The following is a 24,591-nucleotide window of genomic DNA, read 5'->3' on the forward strand; positions in this document are numbered from 1 at the left end:
TTAAGTACAAAATACAAACTTCTAAATTTGTGACACCTTTCTTTTAGAATTGACAGGGAGTTTAATATGTCGCTTAATGCGATCCGTTGTCTTTTTTCGTGTTATCTCAATACCCAGCTTGTCCTGAAGAAAACAGGTCAGCATTGGTGGGTCGCCTGTATTGAAAAACACAGATAGAAGATGTGCATTGTGTAAGATTTAGTTCATTTAACACCATAGCAATGAGCCTACTTGAGGATGTGTGAGCTTACCACTTCTCTGTGTTGTCAAGGGGTTTGAGTGAATAACAAGCTCATTGAGCTTTGGAAACAATGCCACAGGCAACAATGCCTCTTCCTCAGCTATCTAGAGGGGAAAAAGTGGCAAATAGCTCTGCTGTCAATGACTTTATTCAGCTGTCTATGTTTGTAGAAAATCAAATGCTTTTTTAACCAGTAGAAAATACACAGACCTCATTGTTGGCCAAATTCAGATGACGAAGTTCTGGAAAAGGCAGACAGAGATCCAAAGAGCCTCTATCCTCCTTTCTCTGATCATCATAGTATTTTAAGGAACCAGAATGCATTTCATGATATGCTTGGTCCTCCTATTGGATATACAGGTTACATTATAAAATGCTGATGAATACCCATGATAAACTGAAAAAAAAAAAAAAATATATATATATATATATATATATATATATATAAACAGGAGACTTCCAATCCTACTTCCAATGTTTTTTCTGGTTTTTGCTGGCTCATAGTGATTTCAGAGACTATTTGGCAAAGAAAGGAAAAAATTAACATACAAACAATTTGTTTTCCAACCTAAAATGCTTTTATTATTATTATTATTATTATATAAATATACTAACACTTTATCCTCTTGTCATTCATCAGGCTTATGCTCTGTCCGATGCTCTGTGGAATAATGCCTGTCTGGTCATCTTGTAATGTTGCCATTTGTTCTAAGAATGGTACTCCTGAGATATAATTTCCTTGTAGGTTTAGATGACGGAGCCTAAACGCACAAAAAGTAAAGTAAGAAAAACTCATTTAAAAGAGAAAGTGAAAATCACTTAAATGGTTCCTAAACAATAAAATGTCAAACGTGAGCATCGTCATTTTGCATTTTCCTTATTTATTAGTTAACACGTTTATAATTTAAAATCAAAACAGAGCCCTCTAATCACTTAAACACATTAATGTTTACAACACGGGTAATTTCTTGTGCTACAGCACTGTTTCGTTTAAAATTCTAAAAGAACATTTTTGTGGCTGTGCCTCAAGGGGTCAGTCTCCACCAAGAAAAATGAAATAAACTAGACTGATAAGATAGACTACCGAATGTTACTAATAACTGATTGTAATGAGTGCACATTTTGTTTAGAAAATTAGGATTATTGAAATTTTATTCTTGTAAGAGAATAAAAGTATCAAATGCTGGGTGGTATGATGATTTTTGCAAAATAATATTGCTATTTTGGCAAATTATTGTTTTCAGAAAATAAATAAATATGATTCTACTACATTCCCTAATCACCTGCCAAATGTAATGCAGGACTAGTTAAATGATCTGTCTTGCTTGGATGAAATGAATTCATTTGAAAACTTCAGAATCTCCAGAGTTATGCCACATATTACTCTAGAAACAGCTTACTAACCTTTGTAAGTTAGCAAGACTCATAAACACTCCTGGAGATGATAATTTGTTGTCATCAAGCATCAATACTTCTAGTTTTTGAAATTGCAAGGAACCCTCTTGTGTGCTCCTAAGAAAGGAAAAAAGTTATGATAGGGTCATTTTAAACATTAAAAACTAAGCTGAATCTTTGTGTGTAGTTCTTTTACAAAACTCAGGAACTATGGATTCTATGTGTTTATAAATTTAGGCTAAAAGTCACTCGCAAGTCGTGACTAATGGTAAAGCTTTTAAAATAAAGGCTAAGCAAAGCATTTATAAGAACATATGCTGCTTAGATAAAGTCTTTAAAGAAACTAAAGTAGTAAACATTTACTTTTCTCCAGGGCAGGTAGAAGGTCCAGCCATATTAAGTGGAAGCATCTGCAGTTGGTTTCCAGTTAGATGGAGCACTTTTAAATGTGCTAACAGGCCTAGATTTAATATACTTTCTCCTGTTATGTTATTAAAAGATAAATCCAAAACCTGTGGGGAAAAAAATAATGTCAAGTTTTTTGATCATCACAATATTCTCAGTGACATCTGCTTTAATCATTTAAGAGCAGAATATGATCACAACCTTAAGCAAACTCACCTCCAATCTCTGGAATTCTTCAGCATGAATCTCAAAGTTATGGAGGCTGTTCAGTGACAGGTCCAATTCCCTCAGTGCAGGAAACCTGCCAAAAGATTCTATGGGGGAAAAAAAAAAATAAACTAAACTAAATAAACTATACTGTGTGTGTATATATAGTCAAATATATATATATATATATATATTATATATATATATATATATATATATATATATATATATATATATTTTATAAAAGAAAAAAATTATTACCTAAAGTTAAATGGTTATCGGAGGCATTTATGTAAGCAATGTTATCAAATTGTTCCAAACCTTCAAGTTTCACCTGTTAAAAAAAAAAGAAAAGTCCTTCTGTGAAATAATGACAGATGTGGCTTAAACCATTGGTTCTCAAACTTTTTGACTCCAAGGCCCTCTACTGTCCACAATAATACCCATAGATAATAATATCCAATATCCAAGTTAATATCTAAAATTTAAGTTGTTTCAGGTTATTTTAAAGCTTGTTTATTTCTTATTTTAAACATTTCAATTCAATTCATTGTCATTGATGCTCTGTTGGAAGTTTCCTGAGGCACCCTGGTTAAGAACCACTGGCTTAAAGGGTTAGTTCACCCGAAAATGAAAATTCTGTCATTAATTACTTACCCCATGCCGTTCCACACCCGTAAGACCTTCGTCCATAGGGAGGCAATGACACTTCCTCTCCCAAGATCCATAAAGGTACTAAAAACATATTTAAATTGGTTCATGTGAGTACAGTGGTTCAATATTAATATTATAAAGCGACAAGAATATTTTTGGTGCACCAAAAAAAACAAAATAACGACTTATTTAGTGATGGCCGATTTCAAAACACTGCTTCAGAAAGATTTGGAGCATAAATGAATCAGTGTATCGAATCATGATTCAGATTGCGTGTCACACTGCCAACGGCTGAAATCACATGACTATGGCACTCCGAACAGCAGATTCGATACACTGATTCATTTATGATCCGAAGCTTCATGAAGCAGTGTTTTGAAATCGGCCATCACTAAATAAGTCCTTATTTTGTTTTTTTGCAACACCAAAAATATTCTCGTCGCTTTATAATAATAACATTGAACCACTGTACTCACATGAACCGATTTAAATATGTTTTTAGTACCTTTATGGATCTTGAGAGAGGAAGTGTCATTGCTCCCTATGGAGGCCTCACAGAGCCATCGGATTTCAACTAAAATATCTTAATTTGTGTTCCGAAGATTAACGAAGGTCTTACAGTGTGAAATGGCATGAGGGTAAGTAATAAATGACAGAATTTTCATTTTTGGGTGAACTAACCCTTTAAACTAACAAATAAACTTTGAATAATGTGTTTTATACAGGGTTTACCGTTTGCAAATGCTGGCCACTGATGTTAACAGAACAGAGGTCGGAGGGCTTATCCACACAATGCAGTTTAATCTGAAGTATAGTGGAAGTGTGTGTTCAGTGAGAGATATTGAACATCAGTGTCACAGTGTGACCAAAGAGTGAATTAATAGCAAACAGTTACTAATTCTTAAAGCATTCTTACTAAAAGTTGAGCATCTAAAGTGTTGCTTGCACTCGCTGGTCTTCCCTTTTCATGCTTCCCAGAGTTCACTTCAAAACATGATCCTGAAACATTTTTCCTTTTTGATATTTCCTCTTCCAATGTATTTCTGTGTGCTACGAGCCAGTGTCCTGCCCCTTTAAAAATAAATATCACAGTGCACTGTTTAATAAATACAACTATTTATTTTAAATGCTAAGAGTTCAGAGGCATGTTTGCCACCATAGCCAGTAAGAGTTTTTAAAATAAATTAATACTTTTACTCAGCAAGGGCGCATTAAATTGATAAAATAAAAAATGACAGTTGTTAAAATAATTTCTATTTCAAATAAATGCTATTCTTTTGAACTTACTATTCATCAAAGAATCCTAAAAAAAAATAAAGCTAATAAGAAATGTTTCTTGAGCACCAAATCAGAATATTAGGATGATTTCTAAAGTATCATGTGACATTGAAGACTGTAATGAGTGATGAAATATTCAGCTTTGCCATCACAGGAATAATAATCACCTTCGTTTCTTGGATGAAAATATGATCTTATTGGGAAACAATTTGAAGGGTAACTTTCTCCATTGTCAAATTTGTAAATCCCCAATCCTGTCATCTCTTTCAGCGAGCTGTTATCTCCTAGACAACAAGTTGTGAACAATTACGCAACAAAATACAGACCAAACAAACAGTTAACCAGAAACGTTAAGATTAAGTACTATTTAGTAACTCTAAAAACGTAACTTACGTTAACTCGGAGCCACTGGGATCCATACCGAATAAACAATACATGAAGTCTGCCTTGGATGGTATCTTAGCAACCGTAGTTAAGCGATATGGGAAATGTAGTGCTCTTAAAGCGTTTACTGACTCTGTTGAGATTTTAACTCAATGAATACAAGTTGAAAATCGTAAATTGATAGAACAAAAGTTATTCAAGAGCCCGCTGAATGAATACAAGTGACTGGAATAAGTTACAGCGTGCTTGATGGTTCGGAACTACATGTCCCACAATGCATTAGTTTCCTCTTTCCTCTCTAGACCTAGACCTAGACCGGCTGTCCGCAGTGGAGGAAGCTGGAGACGGGGAGCTTCCTCACACAATACTGTAAATTCCAACGGATTGCTAATGAGATGCAATATATGGAAGGCGAACTGTATAGATTGTATGTATGGTCCGTTTTCGCCTTAATATTTTTAATAATAGGGTTTGACGTTGTATCGTTTGATTTAACTATGCATATGTAAGTAACCACTGAACCTTGACTTAATATTTCCCGTTCAGCAGGACCAGTATTTTCTCAAGACGTCTCAAAAACAAAACGTTTCTAGATATTTGTGCACGCACATGCCAGAAAGTTCAAAGTCTACTGCATTACAACGTGTCATATATTCCTATATGTTTGTTTGCCTAGGGATGATTGACAGCATGGCGTCAAAAAGCTACCCCAAACTCCAGCAAGCTCTCCCTGCACGAACAGCTTTATTCCAACAGAAGGATGGTAAAACATACAGAATTCCTGCTCTTATCTACATCAGTGATGGTCAGACTTTCCTTGCCTTTGCTGAAAAGCGCAAATCTCCACGTGACAGTGATGCAGAAGTGTTGGTCATGAGGAGAGGCTCACTGCAAAATGGATCCCTTCAAGTAATTACATTTTTCATATACAGTATATTATATGTATAAATGTATTTATATTTAATAATATACTCTACTGATAAAAAAAAAATTGGGGTCAGTAAGATTTTTTTTATTGGGGGCAGTAAATAAATTGCTTTCAGTCAGCAAGGACGTATTAAAACATTTAAAAGTGACAGTAAAGACTTTTACATTATTAAAAGATATTTTATTTCAAATAAATGCTGTACTTTTGCCTTTTTATTCATCAAAGAATCCTGAGAAAAATATATCAATATTTTAAGCATCACAACTGTTTTCAACATTGATATTAATAAGAAGAAATGTTTCTTGACCAATAAATCAGCATATTAGAATGAGAATTATGTGACACTGAAGACTGGATTCATGGCTGCTGAGAATTCAGCTTTGCCATCACAGGAATAAATTGCATTTTAAAATATATTCAAATAGAAGTTATTTTATATTGTAATAATATTTCACAATATTACTGTTTTACTATATTTTTTTGATCAAATAATTGCTGCCTAGGTTAGCATAAGAGACTTCTTTTTAAAACATAAGAAAAATCTTACCAAGCCCAAACGTTTGAACAATAATGTATGTTTATCATTCAATATATGCAAGTTAATGAATTGTCATTGTTTGCAGTGGTCTCCTGTTCAGACACTATCTTCTGCCTGTTTGAAAAATCATCGCACTATGAATCCTTGTCCAGTCTATGAGAGGAAATCCAAAACCATCTATTTGTTCTTTGTCTGCATATCGGGTGAAACCACAGAGTATCACCAGATTGCTACGGGTAGGAACCAAGCCCGGCTGTGTTACATTACTAGTACAGACTATGGCCAGAACTGGAGCAAGTTAACAGATTTAACAGATAGTGTTATCGGAGATGAGATTTGCAACTGGGCTACTTTTGCAGTTGGACCAGGACATGGGATTCAGATGAAAAGCGGAAGACTAATCATTCCAGCTTATGCTTATTACATACACTGTAGGTGTTTTCCCTTTCATTTTCCACTCATAGTCAGGTCTCATGCTTTATCATTCTATAGTGATGATTGTGGTGTCACCTGGCAGATGGGCGGGAAAATCCAAATGAAATCCTGTGAATGTGAAATGGCTGAGATCATAGACCATGCTGATCGGAGTCATTTGTACTGCAATGCCCGTAGTACACGTGGCCATAGAGTAGAGGCTTTAAGTGAAAGCAGCGGAGCAGCTTTTGACAATCCTCATGTTGCAAAGAAACTGGTGGAGCCCCATCACGGCTGCCAAGGGTAGCGTGTTGAGCTTCCCTCTGCCCGAGCTGTCGGAGGAAGAGGAGAAGAAACCAAGTGATTGCTTGACGCAGTCAGACACAAAAACTTGGTTACTCTACTCTCATCCAACTAATAAAAAGAAAAGGAGGGATCTTGGAGTTTACTTGAATAAATCACCCTTGAGTTCTTCTGGTTGGAGCCGACCATGGATCATCCATAAGGGTCCCCAGTGGATACTCGGACTTGACGCAGTGTGAGGAGCGATTTGCCTGCCTCATGGAGTGTGGAGAAAAAAGTGAGATTGAAGAGATAGCCTTTGTAGAATTCAAGCTCAGCGATGTATTGTGCACTTGAAATGATGAAAGAGTAAATGAACTTTATTAGGACTTCCTATGGGATCTTTTTACATTTGCTTCTGGGTTAGATTTAGATTTTTCTGCAAGGTTACAAAAAACAGGTGAGAAAATAGCAGTATTTTGAATTCAGATAAATTTATCTGAGGTGAATCCCAGCAGCTCTTGAAATCATGAAACTGTCCTGATATAACAAATTAAGCTGTTATTGTGATAATTGAATTATGCCTTTATTGGCACTGGCTTGATACATGTAAGACATGCTTTACCTTGTATTTATTTTTTGTAATATAAGACATATGCCTATTATATGCCTATTGACCTTAGTTGTAGGACTTAAAGGTGGTCACTGCTCATTTGTATGTCATAACCCTTTGAGAGCATTCACTGAAATGACTGCATAACTGCATGCTAAAGTTAAAATACTAATTATGCTTGGACAATAAAAACAGGTGATTGATATACTTAAACACACACATGCCAAACTGCTGAAATCACATGACTTTGGCACTCTGAACCACTGATTCGAAACTAAAGATTCGAAGCAGTGTTTTGAAATCGCCCATTAATAGATATTGTTGAAAAGTCGTTTTTTTTTTTTTTTTTGGCGTACAAAAAGCATTCTCATCGCTTTATAATATTAAGGTTGAACCACTGTAGTCACATGAACTGTTTTAAATATGTCTTTAGTACCTTTATGGATCTTGAGAGGTTCGGTGTGTTTTGCTCTCAATAGAGGCCTCACTTTAGTCATCGGATTTTATCAAAAATATCTTAATTTGTGTTCCGAAGATGAACGAAGGTCTTACGGGTGTAGAATGACATGAGGGTGAGTAATTAATGACACTATTTTCATTTTTGGGTGAATTAACCCTTTAAATCACAAGAAAGAGGGATGCTTCACGAAATATGAGCACAATTGGAAACGTGATATTGATTTTTTTTTTTTTTTTTTTTTTTTTTACAAATGTTCAATAAACAAAATTTTATTTTTTAACATTAATCTCAACATCATTTATGCATTTGTAATTGTACCAATTCAGATGCAACTTGTGCTCCACCTCTGCAGTGTAAAGATGAATTTTATTGCAGTGATTTCAACTGATTGGTGACAGCTCTATATAGTGTCATATTATTCTAATTGTAATTATTGATTAAAAATAAAAATTATTGAAAAGAAAAAACTCAGTAAATGTGGATCTTTCAGATGAATTTGAGGAATGCTAGTCTTGTCTTGGTCTGGACTCAGTCTCGACTTGACTTGGTCTTGGTCTCGTCTTGGTCTCAACCCCCCAAAGTGTTGGACTTGTCTTGGTCTAGGTGGTCTTGACTACAACATTAAGAAATAATATGGATAATTTTAGTGTGATTATGATTTTAATCAAGATGGACATTATATTGTACTAATATATAATATTAAAACGATTTTAAGTTGTCTTCCTCCCAGCGTGTGTGCATTATTCAGTATCATTTCAGGATTTGAACTCTTAAAGAAAAGTCTCAATTTTAACATTTCATCATATATTTTGTTAGATATGTCAGTAGGGGGCGATCTTAAGTTGTCAGTCCTCCTGTTACCATGACCTTGTACAGTAAACTGAAAAACTGGATATTTTTATAAATAAACACTTAAGCACAACTAAATAGTCTGGATATTTGTATCAATAAACATTTAAGCACACGGATAGGGATTGTTAAATGTTGTATTACGCGTTTTACTGTCGCATTAAAAAAAAAAAAAAGACCCAGCGTGTGTAAGATCAAGTTTGGTTTCGGGTAGCAGTAAATGGGTAGCCTAGTCAGTTCTACTTTCACTTGTGTAGCAGAAAAGAGCATTTCTGTGAGTATGAAGTTCATTCATGCGGTATCATATTAACTTGCGTCACGTTGCTATGTAGTTCTGGCATATGTAGGCTTTAAAAGACAGCTACAGATAGTCCTCGAAAAACAACGGGAGAAAGTTTTGCTAAAAGTAACTTTCGCCTCAAGACGGCAAGCATCGAACCGTTACTTTTGCTTTCATGTTGTTATCATTTACTTAAATTATTTGTTGTGCATGTGCTTCGTGGCATTGTGATTTAACTGCTTGTAATTTGATCCAAGTAACGGGAAATACACACGTTGCACAATTTAGTCTCTCTATGGATATGGAAAGAATAGCCAAATGAAGGAAGGACAGGGTACAGCAAAAATATTCGATGCACTCCTTCATTAAAGCCTAACTCTATAAGACCTAACTACATATGTGCTAATATAAAACTGCTTATTCTATTTCTAGGACTTAAATTTAATAATGGACAAAACACAACCAGGAAGCAAATCAAGGCCATTTCCAGTAACAACACTATTCAAACAGGAGCAACAAAACTCTGAAAGAAAGCAGGTGACATACAGAATTCCAGCTCTCTTCTATAATAGTGACAATCAAACCTTCCTTGCTTTTGCTGAAAAGCGGAAAACTGCAGATGACACAGATGCAGATGTCCTTGTGATGAGAAAAGGAATATGGAAGGATGGAAGAGTTGAGGTGAGACTTTGTATTAATATTTACATTACTATTTAGTCTTGTACATAGTTCTCTCGAGCTTCAGTATTAATATTAGGCCTGTAATAATCTTGCAATGTTGCTACACCACATGTTTTGTACATTTTAATGTACACTTTTTTTCTTAGTGGATGTTTCAAGGTAACATACAGGTATAATTATAAAATAATTTCAACTCAAATCAATATTTCATGTCCATTTATTTGGTGAGTGGCATATAATGAGCACAATCTTTGCATTTTAATACAAGATTTGCACACATTTTTAATAAAAACTGAATACTATCATTATAATGTTTATTATTATTATTTTATAATTATATTTTCAGTGGAATGGTGATCATGAGTTGCTCTCTTCAGCTTGTCAACCAAACCACCGCAGCATGAATCCATGTCCGGTCTATGAGAGAGATTCCAAGACCCTCTTTCTGTTTTTCATCACTGTTCCTGTTGGGGTTTCTGAACACAAACAAATACATAAAAATAAGAATCAGGCACGACTTTGTTACATAACCAGTAAGGACACTGGCAAAACCTGGAGCCATATTACAGATTTGACAGCAGATGTGATCGGTGAGCAGGTGAAGGACTGGGCCACCTTTGCTGTTGGACCAGGACATGGTGTTCAAATGAAGAGCGGGAGACTGATTATCCCAGCCTATGTATATCCTTGCCACTCACTCAACTGTAAGCCCACATCACATGCATTCACATTCTACAGTGATGATAAAGGAACCACTTGGCAAGCAGGAAAACGTATGGATGGTGAGTCTTGTGAGTGTCAGATGGCTGAGATCATAGACGACGAAGGTAACAGTACACTGTACTGCAATGCTCGAAGTACATCTGGCTACAGATTTGAGGCTCTAAGTGAGAGTAACGGAGAAGCTTTTGAAAAGCCTTCATCTGCACATAAGCTGACGGAGACCGGACATGGTTGCCAAGGAAGTGTGTTTAGTTTTGCCCCTGATCAAGCGCCTGAAAAAACATGGCTACTCTATTGCCATCCAACCAATCCAAGCAAGAGAACGTGCCTTGGCGTCTACTTGAATAAAACCCCGTGGGATGCCTCTGGATGGGAGGATTGTAAATTAATCATCCATGATGGTCCAAGTGGATACTCAGATCTGGCTCAGTGTGGGGATGGAAAACACTTTGCCTGTCTCATGGAATGTGGAGAGAGAAGTGAGGTTGAAGGGATAGCCTTTGTCCTTTTTAAACTCTGTGACATTATTTAGGCCAAGGGCGCTGAATGAGACTGCAAAGAAAACAAAAAAGTAATTTTCTTTTAGTTTGCAAATGATTAAAATAATGCTAAAAAATAAATGGACAAGTACTCACAAAATGAATAATAATCATTTCAAAATATGAAGATCATACATTGCAGTTCAAAAGGTCAGTAGGTCAAACAGCACAACTGTTTTCAACATTGCTAATAATAATAAATATGACACTGAGGACAGCTATGGCTGATGAAAAATCAGCTTTGCCTTCACAGGAATAAATTATTAAAATGGAGAACAGTTATTTTAAATTATAATAAGATTTCACAGATATTACTGTTTTTACTGTTTTTTTATCAAATAATTGCTGTTTTGGTGAGCATAAGCGACTTACCAATTCCAACAGTAGTGCAGGTCATCAAAATACTTTCTGATGTATTGTCATCTAGCCAAAAATATCCATAAATAATTATGCAAAGCAGTTTTGTGTCATTATTCCATTTTTGTTGCTCATGTCAGTATTTTTCTTTTGCAAAACTACTTAGCCAGCTGCTTTCCTCACTACTCATGACAGTTCTTCCTCCAACCCTCTGTCACCTCATCTTATGCTTTATTTCTCTTTAGTTGTTACAAACTTATTTTAAGTAGTCCTTTATTAGTGCTTGAGTTGAGTCTAAAACCCTCTATCTTGGACAGCATGACAAATCTGTTTTGCAAACTTGTGAAATAAATAAAAGTGAATGCAACCCTTGCATGCCTCTTGTTGGTATCTGTCATAGTTGAGTGTCCATAAGGGTCCCAGTGGATGGAATTCATCTGTAGCTATTAGAGAGTCAAATCACTATGGATGGGCAGTAACTTGGAAGATCCCCAGATATTTGCTGGATGATAGCCATATGACATGTAGTTGATTGAAATGTAACAGTTACAGAATAGAACAAAAAATCAAGTAGAGCTTCTTTTTTTTTATTATTTTTTTTTTTATCCAACACAGCCCTTATTGATGTGGAGTTCTTTTAAGGTTTGGGGGACATTATTTGGTGGACCTTCAGGGAACATTCAAGACGTTCTGGGAATGTTTAGGGGACTATCTCTATAAGACGTTCTGTTAACTTCCCAAATGTCCTCTATGTAACGCTCTCTCGTGACCATAAAATAACCAAAATGGAACGTCCCCCTAGTCATATAAGGAACCTGAACTGCAGCACTTTCATTACCAAAAGAGGACATTTTAGGAACCTCCGTAATGTTCTGGAAAGGTTTGGAATTTTCGTCACCTTTAGAGAAATTTTAGGGAACATTGCGCAAGGTTCTGAGAACGTCGCCTTCTACATGGGTACGTAGTAACAAAAGGGTTTGCTGAATTTTACATAAGAAGAACCCATCACATTGTAGAAAAATTATGAAATTAATCATGTCACCTTTGCCATGCGTCTATTCTATAACAACTGTTGTATTCTTTTGCCGGTGGGATTTTCTCTGAAACTGGTCTGAGATCATCCCGGCCGTGATGAAAGCATAGTGAAGGCATTGTCTGGAGTCTTGTATGATTACTGCTGTGCAGCAGGATAGTGGAACACTAAAGATGTTAATCCCAAGATCTTAATGTTCATAGGGGGCAAGACTATGGAGTCAATTTAAAGCCACATATCGTTGCAAAAGAAGTACTGCAAAGGAAAATAAAGTATTGAGCAAAAAGTTGTTTTGCAAACAAAAATAAAGAATTTCAAAAGAAAATAAAGATATAATTAATTGCAAAAATCAATGATCCTATTTTATGTCTGCAACATATTTTCCATGGTCACACCTATTAATTTGCAACGCTCCTTTTATTCTGCGTTTCAGGCAAGCTTGTGCTTGCGATACCGTTTTCCCTCTGCACTTCACTTTACTGTGCGTTTCTCTTTATGGCACTGTTTTGATGTGGGGCGTGTTCAGCAGGCCTGGCCACGCCTCCCTCAAGTGACGTCATCTACTCAAGACTCAGATCAGCAAAGATGAAGGCACCATGGCTGAGAGAAATGCAAATGGTTCGTTTCCTTGTATTCACACTTTTACTAGCATTATAATGTGCATGGTTTTATTGTGTTTGATCTCCAAGACCCCAAAGCTTCCTACCTGTTCCACTCCAGCGTGTTTCCTCAGTCTCCGTGCTTCATTGTCTTTGTGTGTCTACTTACCTCCTACGTGTGTTCACTCCATCGACGATCACCCATCCTTCCAAGATCCACGTTCCTGTAAGATAAAGGACAGTATCATCACCAGTTACCTCTCTGCAGAGTTCATATCACTTGTTTCACTTACCTGCATCACTGTATTCACCTTGCTGTTGTCAATAAACACCCATCTATGTTTTATCTGTGTCTCTGGTCCCTCTGTCCGTAACAGTGGTGTTGTCCCTTAAAATGTGCTGGGACGGTTAGTTGAGCAACAAGATCATTGCATCTCAATTCTTACAAAGATGTGTTTTGTGTCCTTCCAAGTTTGTTCTTTAATGCTAGTTCAGCAGTCTAGTCTTTGAATTCTTAGAATTGAGAAACATCTAATATATCTGTATTTTATGTCTTCATTTCACTCCTCCACATCAGAGCACACCTATACAGTGGACATGGATTTGGAGCTCTGCACATGTCCTGTTGGCCATAGTGGAGAACCGTGCAAAAATTACAACATCACCTCCATCAACTTTCTTCCCAAAAGAGCTGAAATGAGGGCTGAGCTGCTAAAAAAAATAACAAAAGGTAATTATTTCCTTGCAGCATAGGTGTCACACATATGTCCATCTTCACAGCCTCAGTGTCTCTTGACTTCCCCTTTACGGCAAAATATGCCTAAACCAAGCACATTAGCTGTAGGTAAGAAAGTTCAAGTGGGACATAAAACCTTCATTATACATACTTAATTCTTAATTAAAACAACTTGTACAGTGTGACATTAGCATACATTTGTTATAGACATGCCTCCAAGGCAAGAAACCTGCAGTACTGATTTTTTTTCTCCAGTTTTTTCAGGGTTTTTTTTTCTTTCTAATGGTCAAAACCCAGTTTAAAACTTTTATTTGGGATTCTATGTACAATAACATCTGAGAATGTAGGCTACATATGACACCACTGTACTGACAAATTCAGTATTTGTTAAGTGGATGAGGATAATCTCATTTTAAAAATGTAATACTCAAAATATTAACAGATAACATAAGCAAAATGTTCATGAAAATACAGTTGTATGGTGCAAAGAAACTGAGATAATGCAAAAACTGAGAATGTGTGACAAATAGAATACTTACAGACACAGAACCAATGATCTGATTACACAAGGAAAAGGGAGAAAAATAAACAAAAATCAACATATCAGTCAAATATATATTTACATATATATACGAATTTAGCAAGAGCTACGGAAAGACATGCAAAGTCTAGGAGCCATATATCTGCTCTTAAACTGAAGCTGTTCGGGCGGGTGAGAATCGATGAGGCACTCAGCCAGGCCGCTGCCATTGGGGCACAGCGACACAACGGGCAGTTTGCGGAAAAACCGTGATCTTTAACGCATACTGATCATTGCTGTTCTGTATTTGGGCCAACAAGAACACACATTTCGTGGTCTTGATGAGTCTGCTAAAAGTAAAAACAAGGGGAATTTTGTACAACTTTTAGAAACCTTTTCAGAGTTTGACCCAGCACTTGCAGAGCATCTGAAAACATCAACCATTTTCAAAGGTACTTCAAAATGAATTCAAAATGACATAATTGAGAGTATAGCCACTGTTGTAAATAATGAAATAGATCAAGAAATTCAGTCAACTGATTTCTTTGCCATTCAAGCAGATGACACTACAATGCCAGCTGTCAGTCATTCTGTGTTATGTGAATGTCAGTAGGCGCTATTTGTGAAAGATTTCCACGATGTTAGTGCAGACAGAGACGCCGAATCACTTTCTGAAGTGTTAATGAAAGTAATTCAGAAGTACAACGCAGAGGCAAATTTAATTTGTCAAACATATGACAGCGCAAGTTGTATGAGTGGGCAGCGAGGGGGTGTGAGGGCCCGTGTGAAAGTGCAATGCTTACATGCACTTTTTGTGCATTGTTACGCTCATAGGTTGAATTTAGTGCTGCCGCAGAAGAATATTAAAGATGCCAAGATGCCTTTTTTGCCGCACTGGACTGTTTCCACAATTTTTTTCTCTCGATCACCCAAAAGAACCACTTTTACTGACTGAGGCTGACATTTCAGTCCGGATTCCCGAAGGGCTCGGCTACCCGGTGGAACTTTAAAAGCCACGCGGTGAATGCAGTATGTGAAGGTCACCAGTGTGTCAATATAGTCTTTGACTGAATCATAATGGAACCAGGATGGGATAATGACGCAATCGCTCAGGCCATGGCACTCAAACAGAAATTGCAGGATTTCAAGTTCATGTTTCTGCTGGATGTTTCTGATCAATTTTTGGACACATTGATGTTTTGTTCCAGGTTCTCCAAGCTAGGTCCCTTGATTTGCGATGGTCGTTTGACTACATACAGTAGATGCGACCCTTAATTCACTGAAAGCACTTCGTACTGACACAACATTTCAAGAAGTGTATGACAACACTGTCCGTTCTGTTTCGCAAGAGGATCACAGAAGGAAGCGACGCCGTCAGTGCTGCCAAGACTAAGGATTTAACTGCAGCAAGCAAGGTGAAGATTCAAGCATCGCTGACTCTTATCGATCTCTGTTCTATGAAATCATGGATGCAGTTATCTGTCAGATGACAGAGAGATTTAGTGATATGAAATGAATTGTATCGACTTTACAGCATTTGCAGATTTTGCTAAACAAAAAGGGTTTCCTAATGAAGAAATGGCCACACTTTTAAAGGTCTAACCCTTCTTTTACTGTTGGCAGATAAGTCTATGAAGATAAGCGTTTCCATAAAGCGCCAAGCGACTTACTTCAGATGTTTATACAGGAGGATTTGCATAGCACCCTGACAGAACTGGTCAAATTGCTGAAGTTGATGCTAACAATTCCCATAACAACTGTGTCTGCTGAAAGGTCTTTCTCTGGCCTAAAGACAGCGAAAACATATCTTCACAGTAACTCTGGACAAGATAGACTATCACACTTTTAACAATTGAAAACAATTTCTCTGGAGTCAGCCTTAATTGATGAATTGAAGAAGACCGCTGTATTCTACAACAGAGTCATAGACAAATTTGCTGCTAAAAGACAGGAAGAAGGATTTTTTCTTCAAGGAAGTTAATAGGTGAGTAAAATTTTAAATACATTGTCTTGTTGGATATTTTCGTACATAAACATGACCAAAAGAAGACCTTTATTAAGCAGTTAAGCAAAAAAGAAATGAAAAAGAAAGGAAAAGAAAAAAAAAGAAAAAAAAAGGGAAAAAAAAAGCATCAATTGGGGCTCGCTAGTGTGCCTCCTCTTTTTTAATACCCACGAGCCGCCACTGAAATAATATACTCATCAGATAAACCACTAAAGTGGGTGTAATTTAATTCCAATTAATTCATTAATTACCATTTTGACCTCATTGGTTAGAATTAATCATGTGATGACGTGAAAAATAATATATATAATATAAATTATTTTTCTGGAATGGCAAAAAATATATTAATAATACACTGCAATTCATTTGTTCAGATTAACGTTTTAAAAATAAAGCCGCATACATTTTTTTCTGTCATAATGCTCTGTCTATGAATGTTGTGTCCGTGTGACTAATGACTCCTGTGCACAGAAAAACATGCACCAGTTCAAGTCAGCTGTAAATTTACTTTGGCACGAGCCGCTATGCGCTTGCACACTTGGCACAGCCCTTGCGACGGTTGTCATTAATTTATATGAATTTATGATTAGCCTTTTGCTTGACTACATTATCAAACAGCTAATGTGTTGCTAATGTTACACACACCGTTCCTGTTGTTCTTCTCAGACAGAGTCAAACAGCTGCCTTCTAACAATCAGTATCCTTACAAACACTTGGAACTCAGAACGTCAGTGGAGAAAGGCATATAGTTCATCATAACCAGTGTTGGGCACGTTACTTTAAAAAAGTAATTAGTTATAGTTACTAGTTACTTCTCACAAATAGTAACAGAGTTAGTAACTGAGTTACATCATTATAAAAGTAACTAAATACCAGGGAAAGTAACTATTGCGTTACTTTAAAAAAAATTCAAATGTCAAATAACTTGAATGCCCCCAATATTAAATATAAGTCTAAGAATAATTCTTGACCCGACTCGTGACTCATGATCCGCTCTTGCTTATGAAATTTCTCTGTACTGTCATTAAAGAAAATGTAGTTTCATATATATGTTTAAATAGTCCTAAGTTATGTTTTAAATTCATTTACTTGATTATGAAAAGTGAAGAGCATGAGTAAGATGCATCATAAGATGCGCAATATATCGGGAGTCATGGAGTGGGTCAGACATGATTTTCACTTCACGTTTTGTTTTATAGAAAGCCTCTCTTTAAAGTGAATTTCGTTTTGTAAAAAATGTATCTTAATTTTATGAAATGTTTCATCAACCAATTGCCTGGATTTAATAAATAAGAAGCAAATATAGCAGGCAATATAATCATGGATGCGCGGGCGCGATCACTGGCGCGTGAACTGGAGCGCGACTTATAGGCTAAATGAACCGAAACTCAGGGTATAGGCTGCTTGCCTCGCAGACTTGAGAAAGCTTAAAATATCTACTTTAAAACGAAATAATTAAAAACGAAAAGAGTCTACTCTGATTATGTAATCTGAATGAAATGTGAATTTTCTCTCTAGGCGCGTCCAGTATATGCGGAGATGATGAGAGTCAGCAATGTCAACTTCATCTTTGCAGCAGACACTGATTCAGAAAACATTACTTTATTAATAAACAATTAAAATGTCTCCTTGCTGTTTTTTGTCATATTCATAATCATTACTTTTGCCGGTTCTTTATGGCAAGCGTTATGCGTGCGCTTGAGAGCATAGCCTATATTACATACACGCTCATTATTAGTTTATTCTTTCCAGTATTTAAGAAATTAAATTAATATAAATGTGATTAGTCAACTAATGGCTTAAATGAACAACTACTAGTCGACTAGAAAAACGTATTTCACATATTTTCGATCCAGCATGCCACGTTTATCGCAGTAGATAGAACGTTCGAACCAGAAAAACACAGCTTACATTTGACTAAAAGGTTTTTGTCTTTATGCTCAACTAAAGTGAAATAATGAGCATATTTCCACTTTGAGAAACTCGTCTTGCTCTTGCCTTGACTCGCCATGACTGCCGCACATACTTGAATAAACAGAAATACGCCCACAGTGCATCTTCGTGTTTACAGTGGTTGGCATCCACCAATCCTACAATGCCTCGGTGCTGTAAACAGCGATGTTGTCACAATGCAATCATTTCTTCATATAGTTGACCCTAATTGAATGCTAGTGGGGTTTTATTGTGTTCTTGTTATACACACACACACACACACACATGTTTGTGTGCAGTGACGTGCAGAGAGTTCCTCAGGGGCAGGGGCTCAAATGTAAAAAAGGGCAATGTTAAAAAAAAAGAAAGAAAAAAACATTATCATCAAGCTTCCATTTATTTGATATAAAATTTATATGATGAAAAATATAAAATATTGTGAAATATTATTACGGTTTAAAATACTGCTTTTCTATTTTAATTCTATTTATTTCTGTGATGCAAAGCTGCATTTTCCGCATCATTACTACAGTCTTCAGTGTCACATGATCCTTCAGAAATCATTCTAATATGCTGTTTCATTATCAATGTGGGAAACAGTATTTTTATAACCTGTGATATTTTTTCAGGATTTTTTGATAAATAAAAAGATTTATATTGTTAGAGAAGATTTCTATTTTGAATAAATGCTGTTATTTTTAACTTTTTTTAATCAAAGAATCCTGAAAAAAGTATCACAGCAGGTTATAAAAACAAACACTTTAAGTTCATTTAAGATGTTATTTAACTCATTTATGAGTGCTCTTATGAGGATACTCAACAAAATGAGCATTTTGGCATAATTCTGTGTGCTATTGTTTGTTGAAGCGTAAATATTCTGGCGCATGTTTTTCTGTGCACACGAGTTGTGTGTCACACGGACACAACAGACAGGGCATTCTCGTTTGTCTTGTGGCACTTTAATGATTTAAAAGCATTAGCATGAATAAGAGTGTAATCATATAATGTAACGCTAGCCAAATTATGACGGATAATGAATGCTGCTTTAACTGGGTTAAATCATTTTAAAACGTTAATCTGAACAAATGAATTGCATGCGTTAATGCGCTAATTTAAACTGCACCAGTTTTAACATATTGCTAGCATGACTTAGCATGTTGCTAGCATAAATTAACAAATTGCTAACATGTTTTTAACACATTGCTAACATGATTTAGCATTTTGCACATTGCTAGCATGTCTTATGCCAGTTGCTAGGCTTTGGTAGTGATAGATAGTTGGTGAATGATGCTTAAATACTTTATTAAGAGTTGTTTTATAAAAGTTTTGACCCCCTCAATGAAAGTCTATGGGACTTTTGTCAAGCCAACATAATTCTGAGAAAATGTCTAAAATCATTTGTTGGCAAATTCCACTTCATTTGATTTGATAGTTGGTATCTCAAGCAATGTCATTTATACATTTTAAAATGTGGCTGAAATGTATATAGTGATACTGTTACTGATACTTCTACTATTTATTCTTTCTATTTATAGGGCCAGAATTTTACAATGGGTAACAAAACATCTTCAGAAAACAGTTCAAATCCGCTCAAAAGCAATCTCGAAGACAATACAACAGCAACAACATTATTCAAACAAGAGCCAAGATGTTGTTGTTGTTGTTGTTCAAAGCAGGTGACATACAGAATTCCAGCTCTCATCTACATAAGTGAAGATCAAACCTACCTTGCCTTTGCTGAAAAGCGGAAAAGTGAACACGACACACATGCAGAATTGCTTGTAATGAGAAGAGGATCGTGGAAAGATGACAAGAAGGAAGTTGAGGTACTGGATATGTTAACCAAAATTATTCATAACTATTATTCACAACAATTTCTTAAAGTCCCCCTGCAGTCAATAATTTTATCCCTTAAAACTCATCTTTGATCACCAAAATTACAAATGTAAAGTTTTTTCCTGTGGAAAAAAAAAATTCTCATTCCTTAAAATAGCTTGAATGTAAAGCCTCGTACACACTGGGACGTTTATCGTTCGCACTTATCGCCAGCGTTTTTCGTGTTCATACCCAAGCAATTTTCACTGGTGATGCACAGAGTGAACATGCAAATTCACTTCCTGACAGTATATGGCCCTTGTGCTTAGTGCAAGTGAACGGTAGTGCAAATAAACATTTTTATGAATTAGACATTAATAAAATTAAAGAAGATAAAAATACAGATATAAAATGGCATATATGGCATTACATGACATGAGGAGATGGAATGGTAGTGCAAATAAGTCACAATGACAGCAGAGAGTGCAAGTGAACGGTAGAGCAAATAAACATTTATGAAATAGACATGCTCAGCTATATTTCTTGAATGTAAAGAAAAAAAAACAATAAAAATACAGAAATAAAATGGCATATAATACACTTCTATTGGTGTGGCCAAGAACTGGCAGAGCGCCCATGTAGGGGTCTTCCTCATCTACTTACTTCCTCTTAGTCGTCTTGGTAACAGTGTGTGCTCGGCAAGACCGTTTCGTGCTTGAGCGCCACCAAGCCTTGTTTTACTGTAACTTCAGCAGCTCCAGGCATGTGAACAAAAACGGCAATCTCATTGGTCGGCCAGTTTTTAACGCAGCGTATCAAACCAAAAAAACGAGCCTGAGGCGTTTTTAAAAAAATTACGCTTTTATGCCTGCCGTTTTGCGCGTCGGTGTGCACACTCACATTGGCGCCCTTTGTTTAGTCACGAGACGTTAAACGTCAGCGGAAAACACATGCGATAATTGTCCCGGTGTGAACAAGCATTAACTCTACACCCTTGCTTCATTTAGTATACGTGGATCTATGAATATGCTAATTAGCCCCGCCTTCACTCACTTGCACAAGCTCAGAGATCCACTTGGTCAACTTGCTAAGGTAAACATTAGCTGTGTCTCATTTCGAAGGCTGCGTCCTCCGGAGGTCGTATTCGAAGGTTGCATACGTCATTGAGGCTGTATCATTTCAGAAAAGTAAGTAAGATACTCCGAATACGACCTTCAAATGCGTCCTTCTTTCACACAAATTCGGAGGATGCGTGAGGTGGATCCTTCACTGCTGCAGATAGCCCACAATTCTTTGCATCACTGTTAACAATCGTCATATTTGTAAAATAAATAAATAAATAAATAAATAAATGGTGTCGACGGCAAATGTACATGTAAAAGTGAAGATGTGGTGTTTAAATGTAACTAGTTTCAAGCTTGTTTTTGTTTTAAACTTTCTTCTTCTTAATATCCTCCTCCTTTGTCTCTGTAGCATATCTGTTGTACAAATACCGAAACTCTTCAAGCATTAACCAAAATAAAACAATACATTTTCTTTTCAAATTACTTTCCAAATTCATAAATAATTTTCATTCATGAATGCGCAACTATGCTGCCGTGAACGTGTCGGCATAGCAACGTGATACTTCCTGTTTCCTTTCCTGCCCGTGTGTCCTACGAAGGACGTCTTGTTTAATTCTGGTTAAGGACACTCCGTATACCACATCCTTCACAGGATTCGTCCTCTGGAGGATACAGCCTTCAAAATTAAATTAAATGAGACGCAGCTAATGATATCGCTTTTTACGTTGTTAGACACATAACGGTAAGATTAGCCTTTTGCTTGACTACTTTATCAAACCTCTGCTAATAATGTGTTGCTAATGTTACACAAACTGTTCCCGTTCGCCATCTCAGATGGCAGCTGCCTTCTAACAAACAGTATCCTTAGAAATGCTTTGAACAACCGTCAGTGGAGATAGGCATATAGTTCATCATAATATTGTTATCACACACCGGCTATATTGCTAAATCTACCCGATTTTTCATATCAACAGAAAAATATACGGGGATAACCTGGTGGTCATAGTTAATGATCTGCTAAAGCCCGCCCGCACCTTGACGTGAACACTAGTGATTTCTTTAGATCACTGCAGTTTTAAAGAGAAAATAGTCAATACTAGTGTTGACTTATGAATTTGTACATGGTTTGTCTTAAAGCATAATAAAAACAACATTAAAAACTTGATTTTCACCACAGGGGGACTTTAACAACTTGTAACTATTTCCTTGATTCTTCACACAATCTAGCATTCTTTGGTTTATAAAAGGCATCAACAGTCATGATGTCATGCTTTTAATTTCAGTGGGTCAGTGGATATCAGGTGCTCAGCGCTTGTCTACCAAACCACCGCAGCATGAATCCATGTCCAGTCTATGAGAGAAAATCCAAGACCCTCTTTCTGTTTTTCATTTGTGTTCCCAATGGAGTTTCAGAAAATTACCAAATAAAAGAAAAAAAGAACAGGGCTCGGCTTTGTTACATAACCAGTAAGGACACTGGCAAAACATGGAGTTGTATTACTGACTTGAAAGATGTGATCAGAGAAAAGGAGAAAAACTGGGCCACCTTTGCTGTTGGACCAGGACATGGTGTTCAAATGAAGAAAAGACTGATTATCCCAGCATACACATATTATTTTAAATCCGTAAGTGATACGCCCACATCACATGCATTCGCATTCTACAGTGATGATGAAGGAAACACTTGGCATGTAGGAGAACATATAGATGGTGAGTCTAATGAGTGTCAGATGGCTGAGATCATAGACGGTACACTGTACTGCAATGCTCGAAGTACATCTAGACACAGAGTCGAGGCTCTAAGCAAGAATGGTGGAAAAAATTTTGACAAACCTTTATCTGCTCATAAGCTGATAGACACTGGAGGTGGCTGCCAAGGAAGTGTGCTGAATATTCTGTCCCCTGATCAGAGTACATGGCTGATCTATTCTCACCCATCTGATAAAAAGAAGAGAAAGGATCTCAAAATCTATATAAATAATTCACCGAAGGATCCCAAGCAATGGAAAACCATACAACACATCAATGAAGGTCCAAGTGGATACTCAGATCTGGCAGAGTGTAAAGATAGAAATTACATTGCCTGTCTCTTTGAATGTGGACAGAAAAGAGAAATTGAAACAATAGCCTTCAAGCTTTTCAATATCAGCAATGCTTTTGATAATCAATAAGTGGATTCTCCACAGCAACGTTCAAGTTCATGTTGCAAAAATTGTTCTTTTAATGTAATTTTTGTTTGTTTGTCTGTTATAGTTAATTTGCTAAATGAAAATTGCTGAATGTTAAAAATCAAGTTGGAAATACATCAATATAATAATTCAAATAACCAACCAAGCAATATGCTTTCGTTATTATAACTGTATTATAACCTTTTTAAATCCTATATTTAATTCACCTGAATTATTCAATAAGTAGGAAACAGGAAACATATTTTCATTGTAGCTATTATTCATTTGTAATTTCATAACATTACATGAACATAAAATAAAGACATTCTTTGAATGATGTTGAAAATGTTTTTTTTTTTTTTTTATATGGAAAACTTAATCAAATTAAACAGTACAGACTCTTACACCTTGTCCAGTGTGACGCCTACACTGGAAGTGTCAAAGTGAACATTCCGAATCCATTAAGAGTCACACTACACTGTTCATTCCATTTATTTCCATCATACACATGCAAATGTGTCAGACCACAAACACAAGCTCATACAAAAAGTTTCACCAAATCCACTTGAAGGCAAGCCTGCAAACGTTGCGATATGCAGGGAAATTGACAAGAGGTTGTTTTTTTTATGGAGGGCAATGAAGGAGAGGCTTTACTATGCTGAATAAACTGCTTTTGTAAGGAAATAGCTTATCAGTAAAGATAAGGGCCTAGTGTTTTGATAAATTTGTGCAGAGGTGTGGTCAACATTAGGGGTGAAGACCATAAATTATTTTTGACATGAGAGATAATATTAGTGACCTAAGTTAGCCCAGTGTTTAGTTCATGCATGTAACATGCATTTGTAAGTGTAGACTTTTAATTTTCCTAATAATTATTCTAGCTACAAATGTCAGCAGCTCATTACACAGATTAGAATAAAAACTGAAGTCCTCAACTACTTGTGCACTTAGTGATAAAAGATATTCTCATCTGTCAATGCTTTGCCAACCCAATCCGGTAAACATGATGGATCCGTGTGAGAGTTCAAATCACCATGGATGGGCAGTAACTTGGAAGATCACCAGATTTTTGTCGGACAATAGCCATATGACATGTGCTAGATGATTGAATGTAATAAAGAATGTAATAAATTTATATAATACAAAAAAAAGAAGACAATATTTTTTATGCAACACAAGCCCTTTAAGATTGTGTCAAAGAGCTAATGCAATCTATCTCTCTTTTGCATTTGTCTTTTTCCTATGATTTACAGAAATAAAACAACTCTTACATCACATTTCAACAAAGTATTTCTCAAGAGACGAATGCCCTTATTTTCAAAAGCAAGAACATTACACTCTTAAGAGAGAGAAAAATCATGTGTTGAGTGTGTCTTTTTCAACACCCTATCTTCCTGGGTTTCAAAGAAACTTCTCACCTTTCTCAGCACTGAAAGGTGAAGAAACTCCTTTGAAAATACTGAGTGGAAGTTAAAAAGATTAATCAAAAGA

The 24,591-nt window shown here is 36.1% G+C and overlaps 3 protein-coding genes and 1 pseudogene across 4 annotated transcripts; 3 read left to right on the plus strand and 1 right to left on the minus strand.

The window, feature by feature from the left end:
• Window positions 1–21: 21 nt before the first annotated feature.
• LOC125252275 (X-ray radiation resistance-associated protein 1-like) lies at window positions 22–4,713 on the minus strand. Its single transcript, XM_048165464.1, has 13 exons — window positions 4,574–4,713; window positions 4,348–4,464; window positions 3,819–3,973; window positions 3,635–3,706; window positions 2,570–2,582; window positions 2,258–2,355; window positions 2,000–2,148; window positions 1,646–1,753; window positions 857–1,002; window positions 711–757; window positions 452–586; window positions 252–345; window positions 22–155 (listed from the first exon to the last, which is right to left on the minus strand). Exons 2-13 carry the CDS (start codon window positions 4,439–4,441, stop codon window positions 22–24), a joined length of 1,245 nt encoding a protein of 414 aa, XP_048021421.1. The 5' UTR covers window positions 4,442–4,464; window positions 4,574–4,713.
• LOC125253331 lies at window positions 4,680–7,115 on the plus strand (annotated as a pseudogene).
• A 1,689-nt stretch (window positions 7,116–8,804) lies between these two features.
• LOC125253343 (sialidase-3-like) lies at window positions 8,805–11,599 on the plus strand. Of its 2 annotated transcripts, none has more exons than XM_048167279.1 (3): window positions 8,805–8,922; window positions 9,361–9,609; window positions 9,956–11,599. In XM_048167279.1, the coding sequence occupies exons 1-3, from the start codon at window positions 8,869–8,871 to the stop codon at window positions 10,862–10,864; spliced, it is 1,212 nt and encodes a 403-aa protein (XP_048023236.1). In that variant the 5' UTR covers window positions 8,805–8,868; the 3' UTR covers window positions 10,865–11,599. The 2 variants fall into 2 exon arrangements, with proteins under 2 accessions (XP_048023236.1, XP_048023238.1); XM_048167281.1 differs by lacking the exon at window positions 8,805–8,922 and adding an exon at window positions 9,190–9,262.
• Window positions 11,600–19,383: 7,784 nt separating this feature from the next.
• LOC125252120 (sialidase-4-like) lies at window positions 19,384–23,370 on the plus strand. The gene is made up of 2 exons (XM_048165159.1): window positions 19,384–19,879; window positions 22,216–23,370. The coding sequence occupies exons 1-2, from the start codon at window positions 19,604–19,606 to the stop codon at window positions 23,101–23,103; spliced, it is 1,164 nt and encodes a 387-aa protein (XP_048021116.1). The 5' UTR covers window positions 19,384–19,603; the 3' UTR covers window positions 23,104–23,370.
• The last annotated feature ends 1,221 nt before the right edge of the window (window positions 23,371–24,591 follow it).

This window comes from Megalobrama amblycephala, linkage group LG18 (assembly GCF_018812025.1).
Source record: "Megalobrama amblycephala isolate DHTTF-2021 linkage group LG18, ASM1881202v1, whole genome shotgun sequence".
NCBI classification, from domain to species: Eukaryota; Metazoa; Chordata; class Actinopteri; order Cypriniformes; family Xenocyprididae; genus Megalobrama; species Megalobrama amblycephala.

Bases quoted from the DNA above. Each gene is read 5' to 3' on its own strand.
- LOC125252275 (XM_048165464.1), bottom strand. From the start codon at position 4,441: ATGACAGGATTGGGGATTTACAAATTTGACAATGGAGAAAGTTACCCT. The intron at 3,707-3,818 runs GTAAGAATGCTT...ACTATACTTCAG, and splicing joins CTTTAGATGCTCAACTTTTA to ATTAAACTGCATTGTGTGGA. The intron at 758-856 runs GTTAGTATATTT...TTTGCCAAATAG, and splicing joins GAATGACAAGAGGATAAAGT to TCTCTGAAATCACTATGAGC.
- LOC125253343 (XM_048167279.1), top strand. From the start codon at position 8,869: ATGGGTAGCCTAGTCAGTTCTACTTTCACTTGTGTAGCAGAAAAGAGC. The intron at 8,923-9,360 runs GTGAGTATGAAG...TTCTATTTCTAG, and splicing joins TAGCAGAAAAGAGCATTTCT to GACTTAAATTTAATAATGGA. The intron at 9,610-9,955 runs GTGAGACTTTGT...TTATATTTTCAG, and splicing joins GGAAGGATGGAAGAGTTGAG to TGGAATGGTGATCATGAGTT.
- LOC125252120 (XM_048165159.1), top strand. From the start codon at position 19,604: ATGGGTAACAAAACATCTTCAGAAAACAGTTCAAATCCGCTCAAAAGC. The intron at 19,880-22,215 runs GTACTGGATATG...TTTTAATTTCAG, and splicing joins ATGACAAGAAGGAAGTTGAG to TGGGTCAGTGGATATCAGGT.